The 22927-nt window shown below is 39.1% G+C and overlaps 1 protein-coding gene across 3 annotated transcripts in view; it reads right to left on the reverse strand.

The window, feature by feature from the left end:
* vps13b (vacuolar protein sorting 13 homolog B) overlaps positions 1 to 22927 on the reverse strand; it is a 318686-nt gene that overhangs the window by 188840 nt on the left and 106919 nt on the right. For all 3 annotated transcript variants that reach the window (XR_002874967.1, XM_023964361.1, XM_023964362.1), the window contains exon 20: positions 7 to 116. Coding sequence is in view for 2 of the 3 variants with exons in the window: in XM_023964361.1 (XP_023820129.1) it covers positions 7 to 116 (110 nt within the window). In the remaining variant the exon portion in view is untranslated. The remainder of the gene's footprint in view (positions 1 to 6; positions 117 to 22927) is intronic.

Consider the following 22927-nt stretch of genomic DNA (forward strand, 5'->3'; position numbering starts at 1 on the left):
AAGTACCTGTTGCTGTTTCCTGCTGCTCCCTTTGTGAGGCTGATACAACAACCAAGTGCAAAAAACTGGATCCACATTGACAGAAATCCCCTGAACGCTGACCAGCAGGACTGCACCTGGAAAACAAAAGGCACAAAAAACAGACATTGATGATCTCACTCTCATACTAAGAAAATATATACAGTATGCAAAACAGATTTAATTTAAATTGTTTGACAACACTAAAAATTATTCGCAAATCCAACATTTTTTTAAGAGTTCAGCCAAAGCAATGGATAAAAAATGTGGAAACAACTTATTGCCACACAAAAGGACCTTGAAGTAGCAGTACGTAAAAAAAAGTAAGAAGCAGATTCATAAGATTAATATAGATAATTGGACTCAAATTAAGTTAAATAAAGATGAAAATAATTCAGGGAAAATCGTCTTACACTTAGCATCAAATTCTTCCACAATTCTGTCAAACAAAATATATTGTGGCCTAATAACCTGCTTATTGGTATCAAGCCTGGTTGTTGGAGTGCAGCACAGGGCACAGTTTGTTTCAATTGAGCTGCTCAAAGTGGTCTCACACTGAGCCAAGACTAACATTTTCTTTTGATAAATTTCAATGAAACCTGAGAGTTACTTTGGGTTTTGATTTACTCCTAAAAACAATCTTTACCAACAATAAGCAGGCCCTGAGGTAATGCGTAAGGATCACATCAATAACCATTTCCATGCTGTAAGGATTAGTGCGGGGTCTCTGGCGTGCCGTGGAATGTCCCAGCATGACGACACAAGGATGTTTCAGCTCTAGGAAGACTTGAGGGAGTTTAATGGAGCTTTAGACAAGATTCAGTCTTCAGTTTCAAAGCTCATTTCTGGCCTGTGGAAGCCTGAAAGTCTAACTGCATCCATGTCTTTGGCGTATAACAAAGCCTGATTGCCTGTTGCTTCAACAACAGGACAAGGTTGGCCAAATCCTATTTAAAAGACCTAACTAAAGCACTTTCAAATGAGCAAAGACATATTCCTGCTTTTTATTAATCTGCATTTGACCCCGTCAGGAAAAGCGCCTGGCTCATCACTACTTTCTTCAACAAAGTTTGTTAATAAGATTTCAAAGAAATGTGGAATGGCCACATCCTTAAACCGAACACCCAATCCTATCCTCAGAAAAAGAAAGAAATAGGCAGATGGAGCCAGCTTATTAGGAATCCTTCCTGCTTTGACAGCACTGGAAAGGATTTTATTGCACCTCAGATGCACACCTCAGGACAGCTAGAAAGCATCTTACAAGCAAAAGGGTAAAGATTTTATGTAATAACATTAAACTGATGAACAGTAGCCATCACCAGGTTTCCCTACATGACATTCTTGCTTCTCCTACACTGAACTTGTTTTCCTTTGTCACCCTTTTCAACTCAATTTTAAGCAGTACCTTCTATTATTTCTGTAACATACTACCACATTGCATCTCTACTTCAGGATCACCATCTCTTCTTCTTCTCTTATACACTCTTTCTGAAATTATTCCTCCACCCTGACTCATCATCCTACAAGCATCTCTCACTTCCTTCACCTTACCAGAAGTCATAGCCTCAGCCCTGTGGCTTGAACTTCTTTACCACAGTGTGGCTTCTTAATAGGCCTCGGCTGTAGCCGCAAGGCTGGGGCTTGACTTCAAGTGGTTCCACTGCTGCAAAGGCCAGCATGAAGCCTGAAACACCGAGTGGTGAAAATGTCTTTAATGAACCGGTCCAAACTGTGGTCCTTTTATCAGAAATACATTAAAAAACAATAAATCACTGCTGTGACAAAAAGGCTTAATTTATGGTTTATAACATCAGGTCTCCATTTTGAAAAGAGAATAACACGGCAAACAATAATTTTACAAAATGACACAAAAACTGAAGAGATTGTTTGTGTTGCACTACACATGCAACACAAAAAATGATATGCATACAGAATTTTCACAATAGTTCTATAAGATTCGTCATATTTTGAGACTGTGAATCGCTCTGGAAAATAAGTTGTAGCAGGCAAAAACTGCATAATAAAGCAGAAAAATATCATGTATAAGTCGCACTGGAGTATAAGTCACATTATTGAGAGAAAAGTGTGACGCTTCTGAAACAACTGTGCCAAGCCCGGTGTAATGCTGCTTTCAAACCAAGTGCAATTCACGCATCACATACATGTCTGCTCCCTCTCTTTCAATGTGCGTCAAATTTGCTGCTTAACGCTTGTCTAAAAATCTGTTCGTAAACTTGACGCTCTCACTGCGTGTGGGGGAAGCTACCGTAAAGTTTTTAGCCTACATGAAAGCATTGACTGTAAATCTCATGTGTAAGCCATGCAAGATACGGGTGATGTTGAGATTTCCGGTTCATTCATTTTGAAGAGCTCTACAAAAGCATCGGCAAACGCGTCTCCATGTATGGGTTCATGAGATCATTCAGAGAGTCTCCCAGTACGGTGAGCCGCACCATGTACAGTGATCCCTTGCTGTAACGCGGTTTGCTTTTCACGGTTTTGCTACTTCATGGATTTGCATCGTGCATTGTGTTCTGCATTCTGATTGGCTAAAAAGTCACTCCGCTTCTTCTCTACCTGTGCGTCAACACCGTAGCAGTTTAATATGTGCACGTACGTAAATCAGCTTGCCAAATTTTCATTACTACGTGCAAATTCTCTTGATGGTGGCATGTCAGTGTATAAGGATCTTTTTGCAAAGCAGAAAAAAGAGCGACAACAACTGCCTATCACTATGCTCTTCTCCCGAACAAACACAGCTGCACCGCGGGCTTCAAGAAGAAAACACTGCAGAGCGGAGTCAGGATGCAGCGGCTCAGTCTGAACAGCAGTGAAATACACCTGAGTCACTATTTGTCCCACTGTAATTTGTATTTTTTTCATAATCATTTTAAATTTTCTCCCGTTTAATCCAATACTCGGGTCACGGTGGGCGGGGCTAATCTCCGCGATTTGAAGCCTTCTGTTCACATTCATTAAAATTATTATTTGACAGTACAGTACAGAAGTTATTTGTTGAAAAAAAGGTTTCTAAAGTACTTTTATTTGTGAAACAAATGCTTGAGCCTGTAAATTGGTTTGTTCTTTCTTTTCAATGTATAATAGAGTATTTAATTGTATAATAATTTAATAGGTTTCTACTTCACGGATTTTGCCTATCACAGGGTCTTTTTGGAACGTAGCCCCCGCGAAAAACAAGGGTTTACTGTACTGCAGAGGTTGCAACTGAAAAACAGCTGCTTTCAGCTGTACTTCTGTCTCTCCGTAACCCAGTTTGATGACTTGCTGTTTCACATTGGTCCGTTGAGTGAAAACTAAAAAATAAGATTAAAATTAGAGCAACTTTTTATTATTGTTTCCGCACAAATATTAAAATATAATGTTCTTCTTCTGGGTTACTGTCAGTAGCAAATACTGATCCACACACCTACACTGCCCTCTTACAGCTGTTAGTGGGAGTGGAAAATAACAAACAAATGAGCCTATTTATTTGTAAACAAACAAAAAAGAAAAGAACAAACACATTTGAGTCATACCTGGGTGTAAGTCACACCCTGGCCAAACTATGCAAAAACAAAATAAAAAAAAGGGACTTCCACTCTGAAAAATATGGGTATGTTGGGTTTTAAAAACTGCTTCATTACCTGTCACAGAATGTCATGTGTTGGGTCAGCATCAGTGTAAACAAAGGTTCTCTGAGCTCTCTTTTAGTCGAACAGTAACAAAGAAAGAATGCATGTGTTGGCCTTGCTATTGAGGCTTTGAAGGCCAAGGTTTGGCCATTCAAACTGTGTTCTTTCTTAATCATTGTGTTGACATAACTGTCTGAGAGTGACACATCCTTTGAAGCCTGCTGCACCATTAAAGGGCCTAGCATGCTAAGAGAGTGACCTCGGCAGCAGGCTAACTGCTGTTTTTCCTCCACTCCAATAGGGTGGCACAAGGGCAATTACACAAAGTGATGACAATGATAACAAAGGTGTTTTTCCTTCTTCTTAAATGATGCCTGAAGAAAACACAAGAGAGCAGACCAATGACTTTAAAAAAAAAGACACAGAAAGCACAGTGAAGACACTCTATAGCGTTGCCTCACCCACAGTAGACCTATTAATGTCAAAGGTGTTTTTTTTTCTTCAGTGGCGAAAGACCAGTAGAGTTAAAAGAATGCAGGGAGCTGCTGGTGTTGTTTTATGGCAGTCTGACACCAGACCTGGAGCTACATTAATCTAGACAAAGAAGGCCTCTAACCTTTTTAGTCCTGTCTGTTCTTTTCTGGGTCAACAGTGCTGGCAACCTATCAGCCACAAATCTTCATATTATATATTTGTAAGTCCTATGTTGACAGGTTAGTAGGTTACACTGACAAAATTCAGCTTTTTTTCCATCAACACAACCATGTAATTCAAGAAATAGAGAGTTTTAAGGTCAATACAAGTTCAACTCCAAGTCCTACACAGGAGACCAAAGCCCTGATTGAGGTTACAGAGACCACCACCTTTCAACTACAAGGCCATGACCTTAACTTTAGAGAACGAGACAGAGGCAGCAAAATGTGGGAGGTGATCTTCAACCACCCCCAGGTCGGCAGAGGGGGTAGATTTTATTTCCCAGCCAGCTAATCACCCCCTCAGAATCACTTCATTGTTGGAAGGAAGGCAGCGCAGGGACCCTGCGTCCAGCTTCTCCAACTGAAAATAAATAAATAAAGCCCAGCCCGTGTCAGCCAGATGACTTCTGACAGGTTTGGTTAATTTCTAAGCCAAGTAGCAAAACAAAACATTACGCCAGTGTGCAGGACCTACACCACCTTTAATTGCTTTTCCGATGAGCTCATGACTTGAAGGTGTCCTGGAGCAAGCAATTCAGCTGGACAGGTGTTCTACTGATGCCTGTGTCCATGTATGTGTTCTCGTGTGCAATTGTGTAAAAGAGGAGGAAAAAAAATTGTGCCTGCTAAAACTTTTGGAAAAAGGATTGGTAGTTGTACGGCACCCACAGTTTTTCTGTGGGGAAAGATGGTTATGAACTGTGGGTGTAGATGTTTGTGTCCATCTAGCATGATATATGGGTAATTAATGTCACCCACTTTCTTGCTTCCCTGTATTACCTGTATTATTGCGCCAGCAGCGGTGAGTAAGTCTACCACAGGAACTGAGGTTCAGAAAGGACACAGGCAAGCTCGACTGGAAACAAAGGCTGGCCTAAGAAAAGTCTGTTCTCATCCTGGCTCCATTTATAAAGATCAGCTCACTATCAAAGATTTATGTTGATGAGACAAGCTGCATGCATTCAGTACAGGAGATTGATTAACAATATTCTAAACACGATGCACTGTTAAAAAGAGAAAGATCGGTAAAAACAGTGAGACTGTAAAAGGTGAACCGAGATATAGCAAGGGACCGTTGTATATATCAATTGAGACGATGGTTTTGACATTATATCTCATGTATGACAAAGTGTTTTTGTCTCTTTAAATGCCATTGGTTTAAGCTAACACTACAGTAACCCCCATTAAAGTTGCCTTTAGCTTTATACACACCAACAATCACAGGCCACTAAGAAAATCAGCACAAAGTGAAGGGAGAGCAACAAAAAAATATGTATACAATATATTTAAAAAAAATAAAATAAAATAAAGACAGAAATACACAATTTGAGGTGGCAGACGGAAAAACAAAGGGACACCAACAAATTAAATTAAACTAGGGCAAAAGTAAAAAATAACAACAGGTTATGTCAACAGAATTCTCTTCCTCTTCAATTTTTTCTACTTTACATTCAGGCCAGTCAATCAGTGAGTTCTAAGATGTGTCAATTGTTTGATTTTTGGGGTTCAAATTCCGTGGGCCATCTTAATATGAAGAAGCAGCCAAGTTAAAATAAAAAAGTACACTCTTTTACAATGCCAATGTCTGATCTTTCATAAAATAAAGAGACTAAAATTGTGATCAAAGCAATGACTTGTTAACAACACTTAAAAATAAGCCATGTCACTACTTATAAGAGAATAACAAAGCTTAAGTTTAAGAATTGTTTAAAACTGGGTACATCTTGACCAAATTATGAAATCCTTCTAGTGTGATTCATTTGTCTAAACAGAACACTGTTGAGTGAGTTTGGTCCCTGCTTTAGTCCTGCTTTAGATGGCCAAGTAAAGGTGGACTTGTTCACACAACCTACTGTAAGCTATTATGACATCACATTTAAAAATGAAAACAGAGGTGGTCAAAATACCAGGAAAGAGGCACATAGCCAGATATAAAGCTGCATCAAGTAAATCTTATTCCTTCAACTTTAAAAATGCTGAAAAAACCACCAGACACTACACTACTGCAGCCCGTAGCCTGACTGAACCCAACCAGCCCTGACCGGGCGCACAGTGGATCACCTTTTGTATTTGCAAAGCCTTGCTCACCTCAGACCACATCTACAGAAAAGCTGTAGAGTCCAAACCAAGTGTGCGCTGGTCCTTTGTCAGTAAGATAGTCAGGCTTTTAAAACGAGAGAGAAAACACACTTGGTCCTGATTGCATTCATGTATCATTCCTATCATGGAAATACGGTGTACTGGTTGAACTTAAAATGAGCCCCAATTTAATCTAAAGGAAAGACACTTGTGAGATCATTAATGTAAACAGACTTCTGTTTCTGCTGCTACTTTCCCACGGAAAGTAACAGGGCTCGACATAGCCATTTGTCCGCTGGCCCGGTCCTGTTTTTCGAGCAGTGCGGACCACAAGACTTTACTTTTCACTTGTCCGCTCGGGCCACTAAAATATTTAACGGTTTATATATTCTTCACCTTTTTCAATAAAGTAAATTTTGCGAAAACGCGTAGATTTACCTCGTCTTCATAATTTAGTTTTTCTGCTAGTCCTGTGTTCAGACTTCAAGGGTTTCTATGGGAAACCTTTGATCACTTCTCCTTCTCTCCCGCCTGCGCGCGCGCGGCTTTCACTGCAGAGCACCACGCGGCACGCGCTCACTACTTTTTTTTTCAAACTTTATTGAATGTAACAATTCAATACAAAACAATGTTAAACAGCAACAACGAAGGAACAAGCCAGTGGGTTATTATTACATTTGATTATAAATCCGACACCGTCACTGAAGAGAGACTGAAGCATGTCAGAGATGTGGAAGACATGGCAGGAATAGATAGGAATATGTTAGATGGAGTAATGGGTGGAATTAGTACTATGGACAGCAAGATATTTAATGAATGCATTGAAGATGAAACTGTATGCACTAAGCTTAAGCTGAATGTCAAAGAATCAAAGGCAACTCCAAATACCTGAATCTCAGACTCAAATGCAGTAGAATGTTAAACTACTTAATTTTGTTTTTCTTTACAACACTGTAAGCAGTAAGTATTTCTAGTTAGCTGAATGATCTCAGTTAGACCTGCACAATATGAGGAAAACTCGCGATATGCGATATCAGAGATTAAAATTGCGATAACGATATAATTTGCGGTATATAAACAAACAGCAAAATAACCAAATAACCATTCCCAGTTTAAAAATTATACTCCAAATGACCCACGTTGACATAGGTTACAAACATCTAACATAACAGGGCTCCATCTGATTGGTCAACAATGTGAAGGCGTCCATCCGATTGGTCAAATGCATTAAGGGATTTATTTGATTCGTTAAATGGTTCAAGCTGCCATTAGATTGTTTTAACACATTTAAGGTTTATGATTTATTGCGATATTTGCCGTTAGAAGCAGCATGAAAACTTCTGAACTAGTGTTACCTACTACACAGCAGTGCTCTCTTCAAAACATCTGAAACAGACTAGAGCAGATTTAAATTTGATATGCTCTATTTTCAGTCATTGAAAAGTGTAGAAATAAGTGATGTCACCAGAATGCACCAAATTGCACCATATTAAAAGTTTCCGGGGAGGCATGCCCCCAGACCCCCCTAAAGTTGCAAGCACCTGCGGAGCGGCGGGTCCCGCTATGCGCGGTGTCGGGCCTGTAACTTTCAGGCAGGGCCAGTAAGTTTCAAAAACTACTGGCCCTGTGGGCCAGTGCAAATTTCTGGGCTATGTCAACCCCTGAGTAACGGTTTTTCATAGTCAACTTGAACATGCCTTATCACTGCTGTAATTCAGTCAACTTCATGGACTTTTCTCGAGTTCAAGCTGAGCTTTCTCTGCATTTTACAAAACATTTGCAAAACATGAACATATATGCTGGTGAAAACAGAAGATGCATACAAACACACGTACACAGGAGTTCCCTAACCCCCAGACCCTGGACAGGCACTTGGTAGCGCCCACACAGAAAGAAGACATAACTTTCAATTTCAGTTTATTTCTTATCTGGCTCTCAAAAAAAGCTTTTATTCTGAAAAACTACCTGATTTTTTTTCACAAAACATCTGGTCGTGACTTTCTTTTGATGTCAGTCATGATGCTCACCTCAGTCACTGTCTCTTCTACATCCACAACTTTGTTAAAAGGGGCTGCTCAGCCCTCTAACATTACAGCTAAATTAAAACCTCAAAGCTATCAAAAGAAAATATCTTTGGACAGTTTCTTTGAACAGGGAAAAAGAGCCAGTGTGACAACTTCAAAGAGAAAGACAGATGCATTTAACAGACAAAACCAGGAGTTGGATCTAAAATAGGAATTTATTGTGAGAGGTTGTTCTCACGCACCGAACCCGCTCTTCATAAAATGCAGCTACTAACTCTCTGAGGTTACGAAGATGCTGCTAGTAACGTTGCCTACACCGTGGATTTTGCATTTATTATTGTACTTTGAAAACATCCATTTTTTCTGTCAATTGGTGTCGAAGTTCTGAACAAGGCCCTGTCTAATTTAGCTTAAAAGTCTTTAACATATTTTCCCCCTAACTTTTCTTTAAACCATATATGTCACACCTAAAAATCCAACGCCAACATCAGCCTCGTACGGGCCACTCTGTGGAAATATTTCAACTAACATTAAACCAGTTTGTGACCCAAAAAAGTTCGGACACCAATGGCACAGATAACAAAAAATACATTAATAATGTTTAGACTTTGTTGCACCTGCTTCTCAGGTAAATGCATGTTCATGTATTAGCATGAAGCACAGTAACACTGTAACAATGTCAATCACATGGCATTTTTTATATTTTCAATCTTAGCATAGAAATTTTACAAAACAGATTTTCTTGTTACTCTACATGTAAAAAAAATTCTAACTAAATTTTTGTATCTATTTTTTATTTTCACCAAGATAAAAGAAAAGCCAAATTCTTGTGGTGTCACTACTGGCCCATTCACGGACGTTTCTCACAGTAGTGAAAAGCGGATAGCCCCATAGAATTACCAGCAGCCATATGGAACAATAGGAAATGAAGAAAATAGAAAAAAGGAGAAGCTTCTACAGAGTGGACATTTCCACAGAAAGCTTAACTACTAAAGGGCAGATAGAGCCCCTGTAAAATCTTTACCTTTCCTTCTCCACAAAACACACTTAAAACCTGGTGGTATCAGTCCAACAGTTAACAGGTACATTAGATGATCAACTAACCATAGAAACCGCTGAAAACAGACTGCTTGTTATATATTGAATAATCATACCTAAAAACTGTGTTGTTGTCTTTCAGCTGCTCCCTAATACCCTATTTGCACCGTTATTTGGCAGATGTTTTACACCGGATGTTGTTCCTAACACAACCGGACTGTGACCAAACCTGGTTTCAAGCAGGCGACTTGCTGATTACAAGTCTAGAGCAGTTCCCATTGTTTCACAGCCAGGGGGTTTCTTTGATCAAAGTCTGAACAGGTTTAAACTTTAATATTCCCAAAAACCTACAAACCAAAGCTATTGAGGCCGTCTTTTTCTGTCTGCTTTCTTCATCTGGCATCACCTGCCATTGTGCCTTTTGCATCAAACCCCCAGATGTTGAGTGCCCAATCCCATCTTCCCAGTTATCCTGATCAGCTCACTCTACAGCCCTGGGCTTTTTCAACGGAGAGCGTGCATGACAATTAGAGACAAAATCCTGTCTTTAATTACAATCAAGTCTGTCCATGTCGGCACAATCCCACTTCCCTCAAATTTTCAGCTTGGCCTTTAGCAAATTCAGGAGACGAAGTAATGATCTCACCGACAGATCAAAGCAAAACCTGCTTAGTTGCTCAGGAAGCTGGAAACACTGCTGTGAAGAATTTCATTGTTGTGTTATTATGTGCTGTGGATGGACTATTGTATCTCTCTGTTTTCTGACAATCCAGAGACCAAGATGAATGCTTCTCACAAGCAACTTTTTAATTCTCTTAATGCATTACACAACATTTTAGGTTCCCTTTATACTGAATGTTCTATTTTTTTTATTTTGGGTGGTCAATAAAAATATGTTTAGCTTCAGTTGCAAATTGTAACCAAGGTCCCTGCATGCTACAAAGTCAAATGCATTTTTAAGGAGCTTTTAAAATAGGAATAATACTTTAACTAGAACTTAATATTGTCCAAAACATTTCAGCTCATGACAAGAAATGGTTCTACCTAGATTATTACAACCTGTTTTAGGGATGACTGATATTGAATTTTTGCTGATATTTCCAAACAAAAGGTGGACTATGATAAAGAAAAGCGGATAAAGTTATTAATCTAGGTTGGGGGGGAATGATTTCTGCCCACTGTTTTTTTTTTACACCTGTAGTTTTTGGACAAGCAGGGGAAAAGGACGAACCTTGATTTTGTTTTTACTGCTGAGCTGTGTGCTCTAAAAGCCTCTGTTACTCCAGTTATATGTTACAACAATACAGTCTGCTTGTTAGCCGGGAAAAAGTCTAATTCTTAACAGCAATCTTTAAAGATATAAGACAGTCAGGGGTAAGCAAAGCTATTACAACACAATAAATTAAAATACATACAAATATTGTTTTCAAACTGCATCTTTATTTCACTAAAAAAGACTGAAAATTATCCTAACGGCCAAACTTCCACTGGGAAGTCAAATTCACTTTGTAATTTCTCCAAATGAGCATTTTGCTCTTTTACAGCAAAAAGAAGAAATACTAAGAGATTTCCAAGTATAACTTCCTTGGTTTTGGTTTTTATTTTTAGACATGTGGCTGTTTAAGTCAGATATGTCAGATTTTTGGGGTCTTTCTTTTCTATAACTACATATTTCATAAATTCCTTTGAATTAAAGTCAGAATGGATGCAGGTAATTTAAGACAAATATAGGGAGAAAAAGACAGACATGATGATATGAAAAAGCTCCCTTGTTTTTGCTTTTTTTTCTGTAGTTTCAGTCTCTGAGGGTACTTTGTTCAGCTTCCCCTCCCACAATTTAACTCATCCTCTTTTTGGTTGCCACATTAGATTGAAGATTACTCCTTTTAAAGTCATAGTTTTAAGTGGTAGCATATGTGAACCATTTAGCAATTTGGTTTAATAGTTTCAGGATGACTATAAGGATGATTTTAGCTGCTATGCAAGAACGAAGAGACATGGAATGGGCTGGATGGGTGGCGGTTTGTACACAAAATAAAAACTAGCTATGATTGGCTAGATTTTATTACTCTTCAAAAAAAGCAAGTGCAGTGTCAGTGCAATGAGTGATGAAGTAAAACAAAGTTCACATCATTTGAAAAAAATACTGTAAAATGTATGATCCAGATAAGGACAGACATTGTTTATGGTTGAGGGACAGACTTTAGTAAACATTCACATTAACCTTCCTTGATTGCGGTGCCAGCTCCTCCTCAAATCTTAACTTCAGTTCAGAAGATACATAAATGGATGGTAGTGACATTCATGTTTTGTATTTGTGCCTCTGCGTGTCTCCTAAACATTGAGAAAAAGGGTTCCTTTACAGCTGTGACCTGTTATTAGCTACTGTTATATAAAACTACTCCCTAACAGCAAAGCAAAGCCAAGTGTTTGTCTTGCAGTTGAAGCTTGTCACTCCTGTCTGCACAAACAGTGTGGACAAAGTAGAAGTGTTTATGCCCAAAACAACTGTTTCTGATACAGTCAAACATCCTATACACAGACAGAGAGGCACCCTTGGACCCTTACTTAAATATAGGATGCTAGGCCACCTGCGACAAAGGATGTCCAAACAACTCACAGCTGTCCAATATTAACAAACCATGACAAACAAAAGCAGGGATGAGTCTGTTATTCTGCACACAAACCCTTCCCAGACTGGTTTACACTAGCCAAGTGGGACAGACTGAGAAAAGTGGTCACACTAGCAGATAATAGGAATGAAGAACAAGGAAGCAGAAGCACAAATAAAGGAAAAGGGGAAGGGAAAAAAAGGGTTAAGAAAAGCTAGAAGAGATAAACTATTGACAGGTGGAGAATTAAGGAGTCATATATTTAAAATTAGACAAATAGCAGGAGCTACTTCAAAAAGTTACTTTCTAATTTAATTATGACCCACATTAAAAATTTTCTAAACTCACCTCAAAGTGTGGCTCAAAGCAACCCAGTCTTGTAACCAGCGACTGTTAATGGACATAACCTCCCAGCAAATGACTGTTTTGAATTGTGTTTTTATTGTTTCCAGGTTTTGCTGTTATTATTGTTTTACCTGCAGGATGGTGGAGGCATTGCTGCAGCCTGTACTTGCTGAGAGTCTTACTTGACCGATTTTGATCTATATTTATATGTGTGGCATTCAAAGGGTCCTAATATAAGTGACACGCTTTTATTTCAGGTGAATGTAGTAAAGTTATGAGACTAGGCACCAGGAGATACAAGAAGAATATCTACTATCATTAGAAACCCCATAAACATGCTGGCCCAACCTTTAATTATGAGCCAGAGGAGGTGGATGGAAGCTAATGTCTACTGGCCATTAGTGTCGGGAACAAGTCCTTTCATCTGCAGGCTTTGTGTATGCTGCGAGGGGAAGCGAGCAATGCCGGTACTGCTTGTGTTTACTGCCTGTTTATCTAATGGGCATGTGGGGAGCTGGAAGGCCACGGCAGGTCAAACCACACACATTGAGAGGAGTCCAGGACCCCCGGAGGACCACTCAAAGTGATGAGATTTTACAACTACTGCTCACTCTATGACTACTGCGCCAGCACACACAGGCTAACAGGCTGATGCGCACACACACATACTTGACTCAGAGTGATGAAAGTTTATTACTACTGTGTTCAGACTAAGTGCCTTTGGGGTAGGAAGATGAGTTGAAGCTTCCTGTGGACCTTAAGGACCTCAAGGCAAAGTGAAGGAAATGTGTAAGCATGGGCTGGGGGGTTTCTTTTAAATGTGTGTCATAAGCTGTGGTTTAGCTGCATAAAAGTCAAACAGCTTCCTAAATTCATATTACTTTCATGCACCAAAGCTGCCCATTTATCATGGCACACATCTTGTAATTACTTAAAAATATTTTGGTCATCATATATTATTATGTGTTTACATATTCATATATGTATATGTAGGAATACTACTTTGTGAATAAATTTCACAAAATGGCATCCCTCTAGCTTGGGCATCGAACCACATGTTTAATGTTGACACAACTATGGTTCTCTCTGATCTAATACATGAGACTGCTTCCTTTCATAGCCGATAGTCATACTGCTACCACCTGCACGATCCCAATCTTTAGCAGCAGTTGCTGGACAGAGGTCTGCTTTGTGCTGACCATAGGAAAAGGGAGTTGGGTTTGCAGAGAAAGTCACCAGCATCCAACAAATGAAAGGCAAGCAGTCTAATTTATTTTCAAACGGTACAGGGGCCTGAGTGGGGGGAAAAAAAAAAACGCTACATAAAATAAACCTTTAATTTGACTGAAATTGGAGGCAACAAGCGCTGCTGTAAGAAAAGACTGTGAAGTGTGATTTCTTGCGGTTTGGGTTAATCCTGATTGAGGAGCCCCTGAGTTGAAATGTCAGCAATATGAGACTAAAACAAAAATAATTACAACCAGAGTTAATGAGCACAACTGCCTCAGGCACTTTAGAGAAAGAGAGACGAGGCAAAAGAGAAGGCCAAAGTAAGGGAATGAAAGCCTGCTAATCAACAGCTTTGAAGAGTCTGCCCTCCTTTATTTCTTAAACAAAGATGCTCAACACTACATACCTATATTTGTGTTCATACGGTCTGCCAGGTCCGCTCAGGAAAACGATCAATCGTCTAATATTTTCATACAGCATCCATCTGGTTCTGAGGGTAATATTTACCCATAAGTCTAATGGGTTGACTGTCTAAAGACTCAAACTTGAACACATTTTTCCCTTCATCTTAACTCAGGTGCACTTCTTCTTTTTATGTATGTGTGTTGAATACATGATGCTGTTTAGCTCGACGAAAGCATTTTAAACAAAAAGCTATTTGTATTTGTGTAAGAGACATCAGTTATGAAATGTTTTTATTGCTTTAGTCCACAGACAATAGCTGCGTTTCCATTGACTATAAAATTGTGCAAATTGGATTTGCGATAATGAACTATATTAAAACTATATTGAAAAAAAGGTTTTGCGCTTGGAGGGGGTGGCAATGCACTTCTTGGTTGGAACTGGCTGTTCAGCGTGCGCCACAGGAGGTCCCACAGCTCATCAAAAGTTGAGTGTGTCATGTGGAATAACTGGATCCAAGGCTCCTGTAAATCACCAACCATCATGTCCCAAAATGGCTTCATCCGTAGGTGCTCCCAAGTGTAAGGACCTGGCCGCTCCTTATCGCATGAGTTGGTTTGTGTTTACGCGCATCATTATGTTTTATATTATGTTTTACATGTCGAGAATTTTGATAAAGCTTTGCACATATGTGTAATGGAAATGCAGCAAATTTGAGTGTGTTTCTGGTTTTATCGACGTTTCTATCGACTCCACTTGAGTGCATCTCACCCTTTGTGTTTCAACAGCTGGCGGACGAGAGCACAGCTGCTGGAGGGGGATGCGTCACGGCAAAGAGCCCCACAAAAACAACAACCAACATCAAAAGAGTTCCACTAGTGGAACAAGATTATCAACCTTTATCCGAGGACTTTACCAGTCCTCCCTCTGCAAAGGCATCACTCACAGCGTATGGGGATGCGAGGGAGAAGAGACTTATTAGAAACAAGCTTATCTCACTGCTGCTTACCCCACTACCCCCCCACACACCTCCATCAGCCGTTTCACCTCCGGTTTCATTCTGCCTGTGTTTGTTCAGGAATGACCGCATGGCTATGACTTAAATCAGCTTTACATCAGTAATTATACACATTTGTTTTTCGTTTAAAGTCAACTTTGGAAGAGTATGCTAACTTCTACATCCAGCTAAAGTCAAAAGAAACCAATTGTTTGATACTCCAAACTACAACCGTATGAAAGTGCTGAGTTCAAAAGATTGAGGAACTGATTCAATTGCAATATTGATTTATCAAATCCTGGGATGGCTCGTTTTTAAGGCGATTCTTTGTATTTTTCTTCAGACAAAACTTTGCTCTGCTTTTTCACAAAGAAATTCAGTTTCACAAAATTTCCAAAGCTCCACTAAAATCACTAATTATGGAAAACTGTTTTTATTAATAACCAAAACCAAGTTTAGATTGACACAGCAATAACATACTTAACACAACATAAAGTCATCAATATCAAACAGTTACACAGTTTATCTTATCTGCAAACAAGAAAGTCAATGACACACATGCAACATACAGACTCACAGCTAACACTTTGTAAATGTTTTTATCGTTATACATTCCAAATAAATATAGACTGTTGTTCATAAAACCAATTCAGAAGAACCAGAAGTTCATGTACTGTCCCCCACTGCCCATTTCGGTCAGAAAATACGCCTTTTTTTGGGGTCTAAATCCACCACCCCACCCTATTTTGGTTGAAAAAATACTCTTTTCTGGTCCAAAAACACTCATTTAAACTCCTGTGTAAGAGCTTTACAAAAACAAGGATTACAGTTTCTGCCCCGTTTTAAGATCATGTTTCACACTGAACTTTTCTTTTTACAATAAAAATTTTGAATAAAAGGTGCAACAATTTAAAAATCTGTAGAATTTCTGTTTCCGCCTAATGATGTCTGGGCGCCATCTTGTCTGATGCACGTGCCCCTTACCATTTCTGCCAGAGAAAATCTTCAAAGACATCAGACACAACTACTTTTGGTTACGTTACTCCTCAGAGAATATTACTGTATTTCTAAAAGGGTTTATTCTAGTATTTCAATGCATCTTAAACTGTGTTTTCTGATAGTAAAATAATGCTCTTCCCTGCAGCATTCAACCAGAGAAACAATAACAAAGGAGTAAAATGATCTTGGTGCTGATTTGGAAACACTGGCTTGGAGCTGAACTACAAGTAGATGGGACAAAACAGAATAACTCTGCAAACCAAAAAAGAAAAAAGGACATAAGCTGCATTACTTTGAAGAGCTGTATTGACTCCATTGAAAAAATATCAGATTTCAAAACCAAGTTCAAGGAATATATTCAGACGTCTATCTTCTTTCTCTTTCGGCTTTTCCCATCAGGGGTCGCCACAGGGAAACAACCGCTTTTTCGACGACGAGTCACATGATTAACTTGGCAATGTTAACCATTTTACGCCGAATGCCCTTCCTGACCCAACCCTCTCAATTTATCCGGGCTTGGGACCGGCACAGAAGCAGAGAAGGGAATAGGGAGCAGCCCGGATTCAAACCCTGGTTTCACGGACGGAAGGCGCTGCAAACCAGCACGAGCTAAATGCTGCATATAATCAGAAATTGTGCGTTTATTTTGAATCTGTTCACAGTAAACCTAAAAGCTCCATAGGAAGGCAGATTTTCAAGTTCTGCCAGACTTGGCTTCAGCATTACAGTGTCACATGAATCTAAAGAAGAAAACCCACAGTTTCTAAAAGTAATCTTCTGTTTTGGCTCTCGAAGTGAAAGCCCTGTTTATGAGTAGGATTGTTATGATTTACGAATTCTTGGTGTTTACAAAATTTGAGCAGCTGTCAAATTGGTTGATAAGCCATTTCCCTGCTTCTCACAGCCAAACAGAAACTTACTTGGCAGGTGGTAAACAAACTTACCCCAAGTATTTTGAGCAGGGAAAGTCTTTTCACTTTACTTGCAGACAAACTCATGCAGACGCCAAGCACAGACACACACACACACACACACACTGAGAGCTGCAGTAGAACAAGATATGTAGGCAGTGCAACGGACAACGGACTTGACGTCAGGCAAACCTATAAACTTTGCTCAGGTGTGGGTTTATTTCTCTTGGATCTATCAAGCAAGTCGTGTAATAAGAATCATACCAACAAACTCATTGCATAACAATATGCTGCCATTCTCAGTTTCAAAAATGTTAAGTTGAACCACTGTTCAAATAAACCTCACCAACCCCACAAGCACTCAGGTTATCCTGCCATGTGACAGATCCTCCACTTTTCCCATTGCAGCTGGCGTAATAACCACCACTTGAACATTCACTGGACATGGGGGTCAATTTATTGTAGGCTTGACCATCTGTAATGCTGAAAGACTGCTGCTGGGTTGAAGAAAACATCAGCAGGAGGGCTTCACTTGTTGACAATTTAAAAGCCTTTTTGAAAACGCTTGAATTTTTTCTCCACTTGCTGCTAAATGAAAAACAAATGTGCGTTATACAACTATGAGACTGCCTTACAACCCTAATTACTCAGAGTCTTGTTAGTAAAATAGGCTCAGCATTTCCATATTTGAGTACTTAGGGAGGCATTCTGGGTATGACATTAAATTCCACATATTTCCAAGGATTATAGTTTCAGTATCTAAGTAAATGTGTCACAGCGACGACAAACAGGTTTTAGCTATAAAGGTGAATTTATGATTGGCATATCTGACACTCAGGACCTGTACAGACTGTGAAGGTGTGCTCGAGCTTTTATTTTCTACTCCATTTTGAATTAAAAACACTAAAACTTTAATATTCATGAACTTTAAATTAATCTGCATTTCTTGTCTTCTATCAGGAATGCAAGTGGATTAAGAAAAAAGGTGCAGGTTGGTGCAAAGCTTTGTAAAAACAAGAAAACCTTGTCTTTTTTCTGTGAATCTAGTGGTAAGTTTGTATTTTAACAAAAAAGGGTTTTAGTTCAGAAACCTGCAGTTCCTGTTCTTTTATAAACTCAAAAGATTGTAATCATAAACGGTCATGTGGCTTCCTCCTTTCCTCAGAAATGACTTCCTGCATCCTGGCACATTTGGTGCCGTTACCCCTTGTGCTATCTTAGATGACCCACCCTTGCATTGACGTGTTCTCCCTACCATGACAAAGGTGGATAAACGTGGAAAGATTTCATGTAATCCATGGACACCAGTGAAGATCACAAATCATTGAAGAAAAAAGGTTCAGAGCACTGTCTACTGGGTCTAGATGACCCAACTCCTAATGATAAAGTGGCTAGGATAGCACAAGGGTTAAAGACACAACTGTAGTTGTGAGCGTCATACACATGCCTCCCTCCATGCATTGTAACAATAGCAACAACACAGAGCAAGATAACAAAGGAAGACTGTTAGCAAGCACCATTACTTTGGAAACGGCCTGTCTTGTACACAGGAGGATAGGATGCTAAAACGTAAACATCGTGGTGGCAGCGTGATGGTCTGGGATTGCTTTGCAGCATCAAGTTTCTAAGCACTGCACTTTAACTGTGAAAGAAAGCCAACACACACAATCGAATACAAACAGGATATCAACTCATTAGCTGCTAAACATACCAGTATACGCGATGTTATCCCTCAATCAATGGTTCTGGATGGCTAGTGCAAAGTGGTCACTGTTCAATAAGGATACAACGATTCATTTGCGGTTCAAACCCTGATGTTATGGTCTTGATTTTGTTTCAGTTCCATGAATGATTTCTGTATTACCAAACAAAACAAAAAAATGAATAAAAATAAGAAAAACTATTTATTTTTTAATTTGCTAATAAGCAAGAAACAAAGAAAAACCCTTCAGTTGGCTTTAACTAAGCGTGGTGTAATGTAGTAGAACACTATTGTTTGATACTTTCAACATAAACATATCCAGACGTATGCAGTGGGGATGCAAGGATTCACTTTCCCCATGATTCCGTTAACATACGGTTCGGCTTAAACCAAGAATTGTGGCATCCCTACTGTTTACAGGATGTGTATAAATAAGCATATTTACTTCCTCTGATCTGCCTGATAATGTGTAAGAATCCAAGTAGGCATTCAGCTACTTTGATCAGTTTTGACAGAAAAGGAATCCTCCAACTGAAGTTTCATTCAAAGATTATCTTTTTTTTTTTTTTTTTGGAAAACATCCATCATTATGTGCAGAATAGCATAGGGACTAGAAAGTCTGTAAAGTTGAAGTAATCTTTAGTGTCTGAAGATATTATAGACTCTTTGTCAATGAAAATTATGAAGAAGCTGCGCACAAAGCCACTTCTCATATGAGATCATAAAGTAGTAAGTAAAGTAGCTTCAAGGACTAACACTCAAAAATTCATGACTGAAACCGCCATGAGTGTTTTAAACTATCATCACACCTAGAACTAGAGAGGAAGGAGGAAAGTCCTACATTCAGATGGATTGTAAAAATGTCAGAGAATAATTTACCGTCTCAGATGAGCCTTTTTATTTTTTATCACTGAACTTGTTTAGATCTTTGTTTAAAATCCCTGAACTGTAAGAAACATTTACGCAGTAAAAGGCTCTTTAACCTGCTGGCTGCTGGATTGTTGCAAAACAGAAAAATTCTAAAAGGCAAAGACGTCAGGAGAAATTTCTCTGAAATTACAAAACATCTGTTTTTAAATTAGATGAAGACAGATTGTGTGGAACTCACAAAGTTCACCTTCAGTACCACGTCTGAAGTCTTATCTGGATCGGGTTTAGAGAAATACTGCTGTAGGCTAGTTTTACTTTATGTACCATGACCTTTGGCTGTGACAATTTTACTGTAGAATATTTATGATGGTTATGAAATATAATTTAGTTACAAGACCCTAAATTCTACTTTTAATTTTGGTCAAATGACATAAATTAATGGAAGACTGTAAATTAAACTGGGATTAACACTTATTTAAATTCTGTTTAGTTGCACAAAAAACAAGAAACCTAATTTGTGTAACTGATAACTTTGGAGATTCTCAAAATCGTTTGAAACTTTTCTCATTTTTTGGGGGGTAAAATCATGAAAGCAGAAATACAGCATTACATTCAAGAACGGATGGAAAAGAAAACAATGAAAAAACCTTTGACTTCAAGCATCCATCAGGTACTTTCTCATCTCTGAATCTTTTTTATCCCATATGTACCCTCCCCTCCCAGCACTGTGGAGGTTTTATTTGATGGAGAAATGACCGTCCTGTTGAGTATATCCTCTCAAATTTTGTCATCACTAAATATTTATTTGTAGAGGAGAGGGCCGCTGCTTTCCTCCGTTAATTTATTTGTATTTTTGATATTAGGGGAACAACCAGACATGCATGTTCAACAGACAAGGTTAGATGTGTTTATGAGAGTACTTCACACAACCATGGAGAATATTTATAAAGTGCCTGTGTGTACTCGCTTCAATGAAAGTCCGCTCCATTTGGAAAGTGACTGAGGGTATTTGCCTGATTTTGTCTCATTTTTCATGTGTAAACTTCGGCTAAGCTGCCTCCACATTATAGAGTGGTGACTATCATTTCTCTAGAGAATCCCACTAATCTGAAAGTTATTACAAAATAAACTACACCATTAGCTCTAAATCATAGTATTGTATGTTTCTTAATTATCATATTACAGATGATTTATTTTTGCCCAGGCTAACGCTGACTTTTGTCTGCTTGTTTATTCTGCATCAAGAAAAGGACCTCATTAAACTTCCCAGAACGCTGTTTAAGCAACCATGTCTCACGAGTTTTATTGACATAGGACCAAGGAGGTAAAAAACAAAGAGTTCATATAAACATATTCCCTGAATCTGTAATAAATATATAACATGAAACTTTGATAAAGTGCTGAAGTCTTAAACTAGCCTGCCAGCATCTGAAATCTAAACATACGATTCATATGTGACCACGTTACTTGCTGATGTCACTTTCTGTTTCTTACTTAATTTGGACAATTAGGATGAAACATAGGATACAGTCCCTGTATCAACCTAAACCTGAAACAACTTTACAGCAGTGGACGGTGACCACAAGGGGGCAGCGATGTAACAAGGAGTTTGAAAAGGTGGTGAGACTATCAAAAAAATGGCAGGCACGTAGAATCAAAGCAGGATAGAGAAACTGCAGATCAGGACCGTCATTGTGCAAGTAAGAATTAAGCTCCTATATTATGTAACACAAAAACAAAGACGTTCATTAGTAAACATTCACAAAAATGGCTGGCATCTCAGGGATTCTCCTGATAAAGCAAGAGCATCCCAGAAAGAGGCATGCGGGTATCTCAGAGGGATCCCGTTCATAAACCAGAGATGTTGGACCTTCAGTAGTAAATTGATGAGTTATGAGGCTGCTGCAAAAGGAGCGCTTTAATGCTTTTCTATGAGCTCCTGAACGAGCCCTTTGCCTGTCAGCCACATCTTGTCTGTGGTCCATTTTTGAGTGGGTTTGAAACCTTTTTATCACCTAATTTCAAGCCCTTGCTTGCTCCACTACAGAGCATTACTGTCTGCTTCCAACAATGTATGCTATTGTGAAAGCAAAAAGTAAAAAACACAGATTAAAGACAATAATGAATTTGTATGACCGTGTCTAGAATCTTGCCCAGGTAAAAACCATAAAGACAGGAGCTAAGAGACTGGTACGTGACAAATGACAAACTCAAACCCAACTTACCCCACCACAAGATGTGTCACCCAAAAAATGTGTAAAAACAATAAAAAGTAAAGGTTTTACTTTTAATAGAGGACAATTTTTGAAAACATCAAACGTTAAAACATGCCAAGTTAAAATAAACAAGTGGGGTTTTTTTTACCCATAATCTGCTAAAGTCTTTAAACGGAATGGCTTAACAGCCTTAACTTCTATGCTACCTAAAGCCGAATCAGTGGTACTGAATCCCCACCATATGCCTTTAAAGCGCATAAATGCCCACAATCTTAGATTTGCTGCATTATCTGCAACATTTTTGTGTTCTCAATTCAAAAATCGGCCTTTGGTTCCTCACAGGAAGCAGACAGCCACAGACAGCCATGGAGTTCTGTTTATTTCAACTTTCCTCCTGTCTAATTAGACTCCCTTCCATGGATGCACTCATCTTTGATTAAATATGCATTCAAGTACATACAGCTACCATGCACTAATAGGAATCAGAGGTGAATCTAATCAGTCATTCATCATCTGTAGTGGTAACTAACCAATGGACTGGTACTATCTAGATACTTGTTCCGTCTGACAGCTGTCTCCAGCCCCCTGCTGCTTTTCCCCTCCCTCAGAACTGATGACCCCATATTCACACCTAGATAAATACAGTGGCTTCAGACGTCTCTGAAATGCTCCTCTTTTCTCCGTGTCCACAGGTTCACCTTCCCACCTACTGTGTGGGCACCCGCTGAGTGGTGAGTCTGCTCTCTATCAAGATAAAGAGTCGTCTTCTTCATATGGTCTGCTCACCTTAGATCCCTTGATTACACTAGATTACACAGGATTTGAGTAAGCAGTAAGATCGACAAACCCTGACTTTAAATGAACTGATAAGGTCTTTTCCAAAGTGCTTCTTTACACAGTATATATGCAGGTCCTGGCTTTGTTAAGACTTTCGATTCCCTGTGGTTACAGAGGAAGCTCGTGTGAAGATTTCTGATAAGAGTAAGGCGCTGATGAATGATAAGAAGAGTGTGAACAGCAGTGGAAGCATGTTACCGCAGGCTACCAGACTGACGGGCAAAAGGAGGTTGGAAGATTTTGTGAGAGGACATTACAGCACAGTCAAGTTGTAGATCTCACCTTACAATGCAGCACTCTAAAATCTAGGGATGACTCAG

The sequence above is a fragment of the Oryzias latipes genome, chromosome 16, assembly GCF_002234675.1.
Source record: "Oryzias latipes chromosome 16, ASM223467v1".
Taxonomy (NCBI): Eukaryota; Metazoa; Chordata; class Actinopteri; order Beloniformes; family Adrianichthyidae; genus Oryzias; species Oryzias latipes.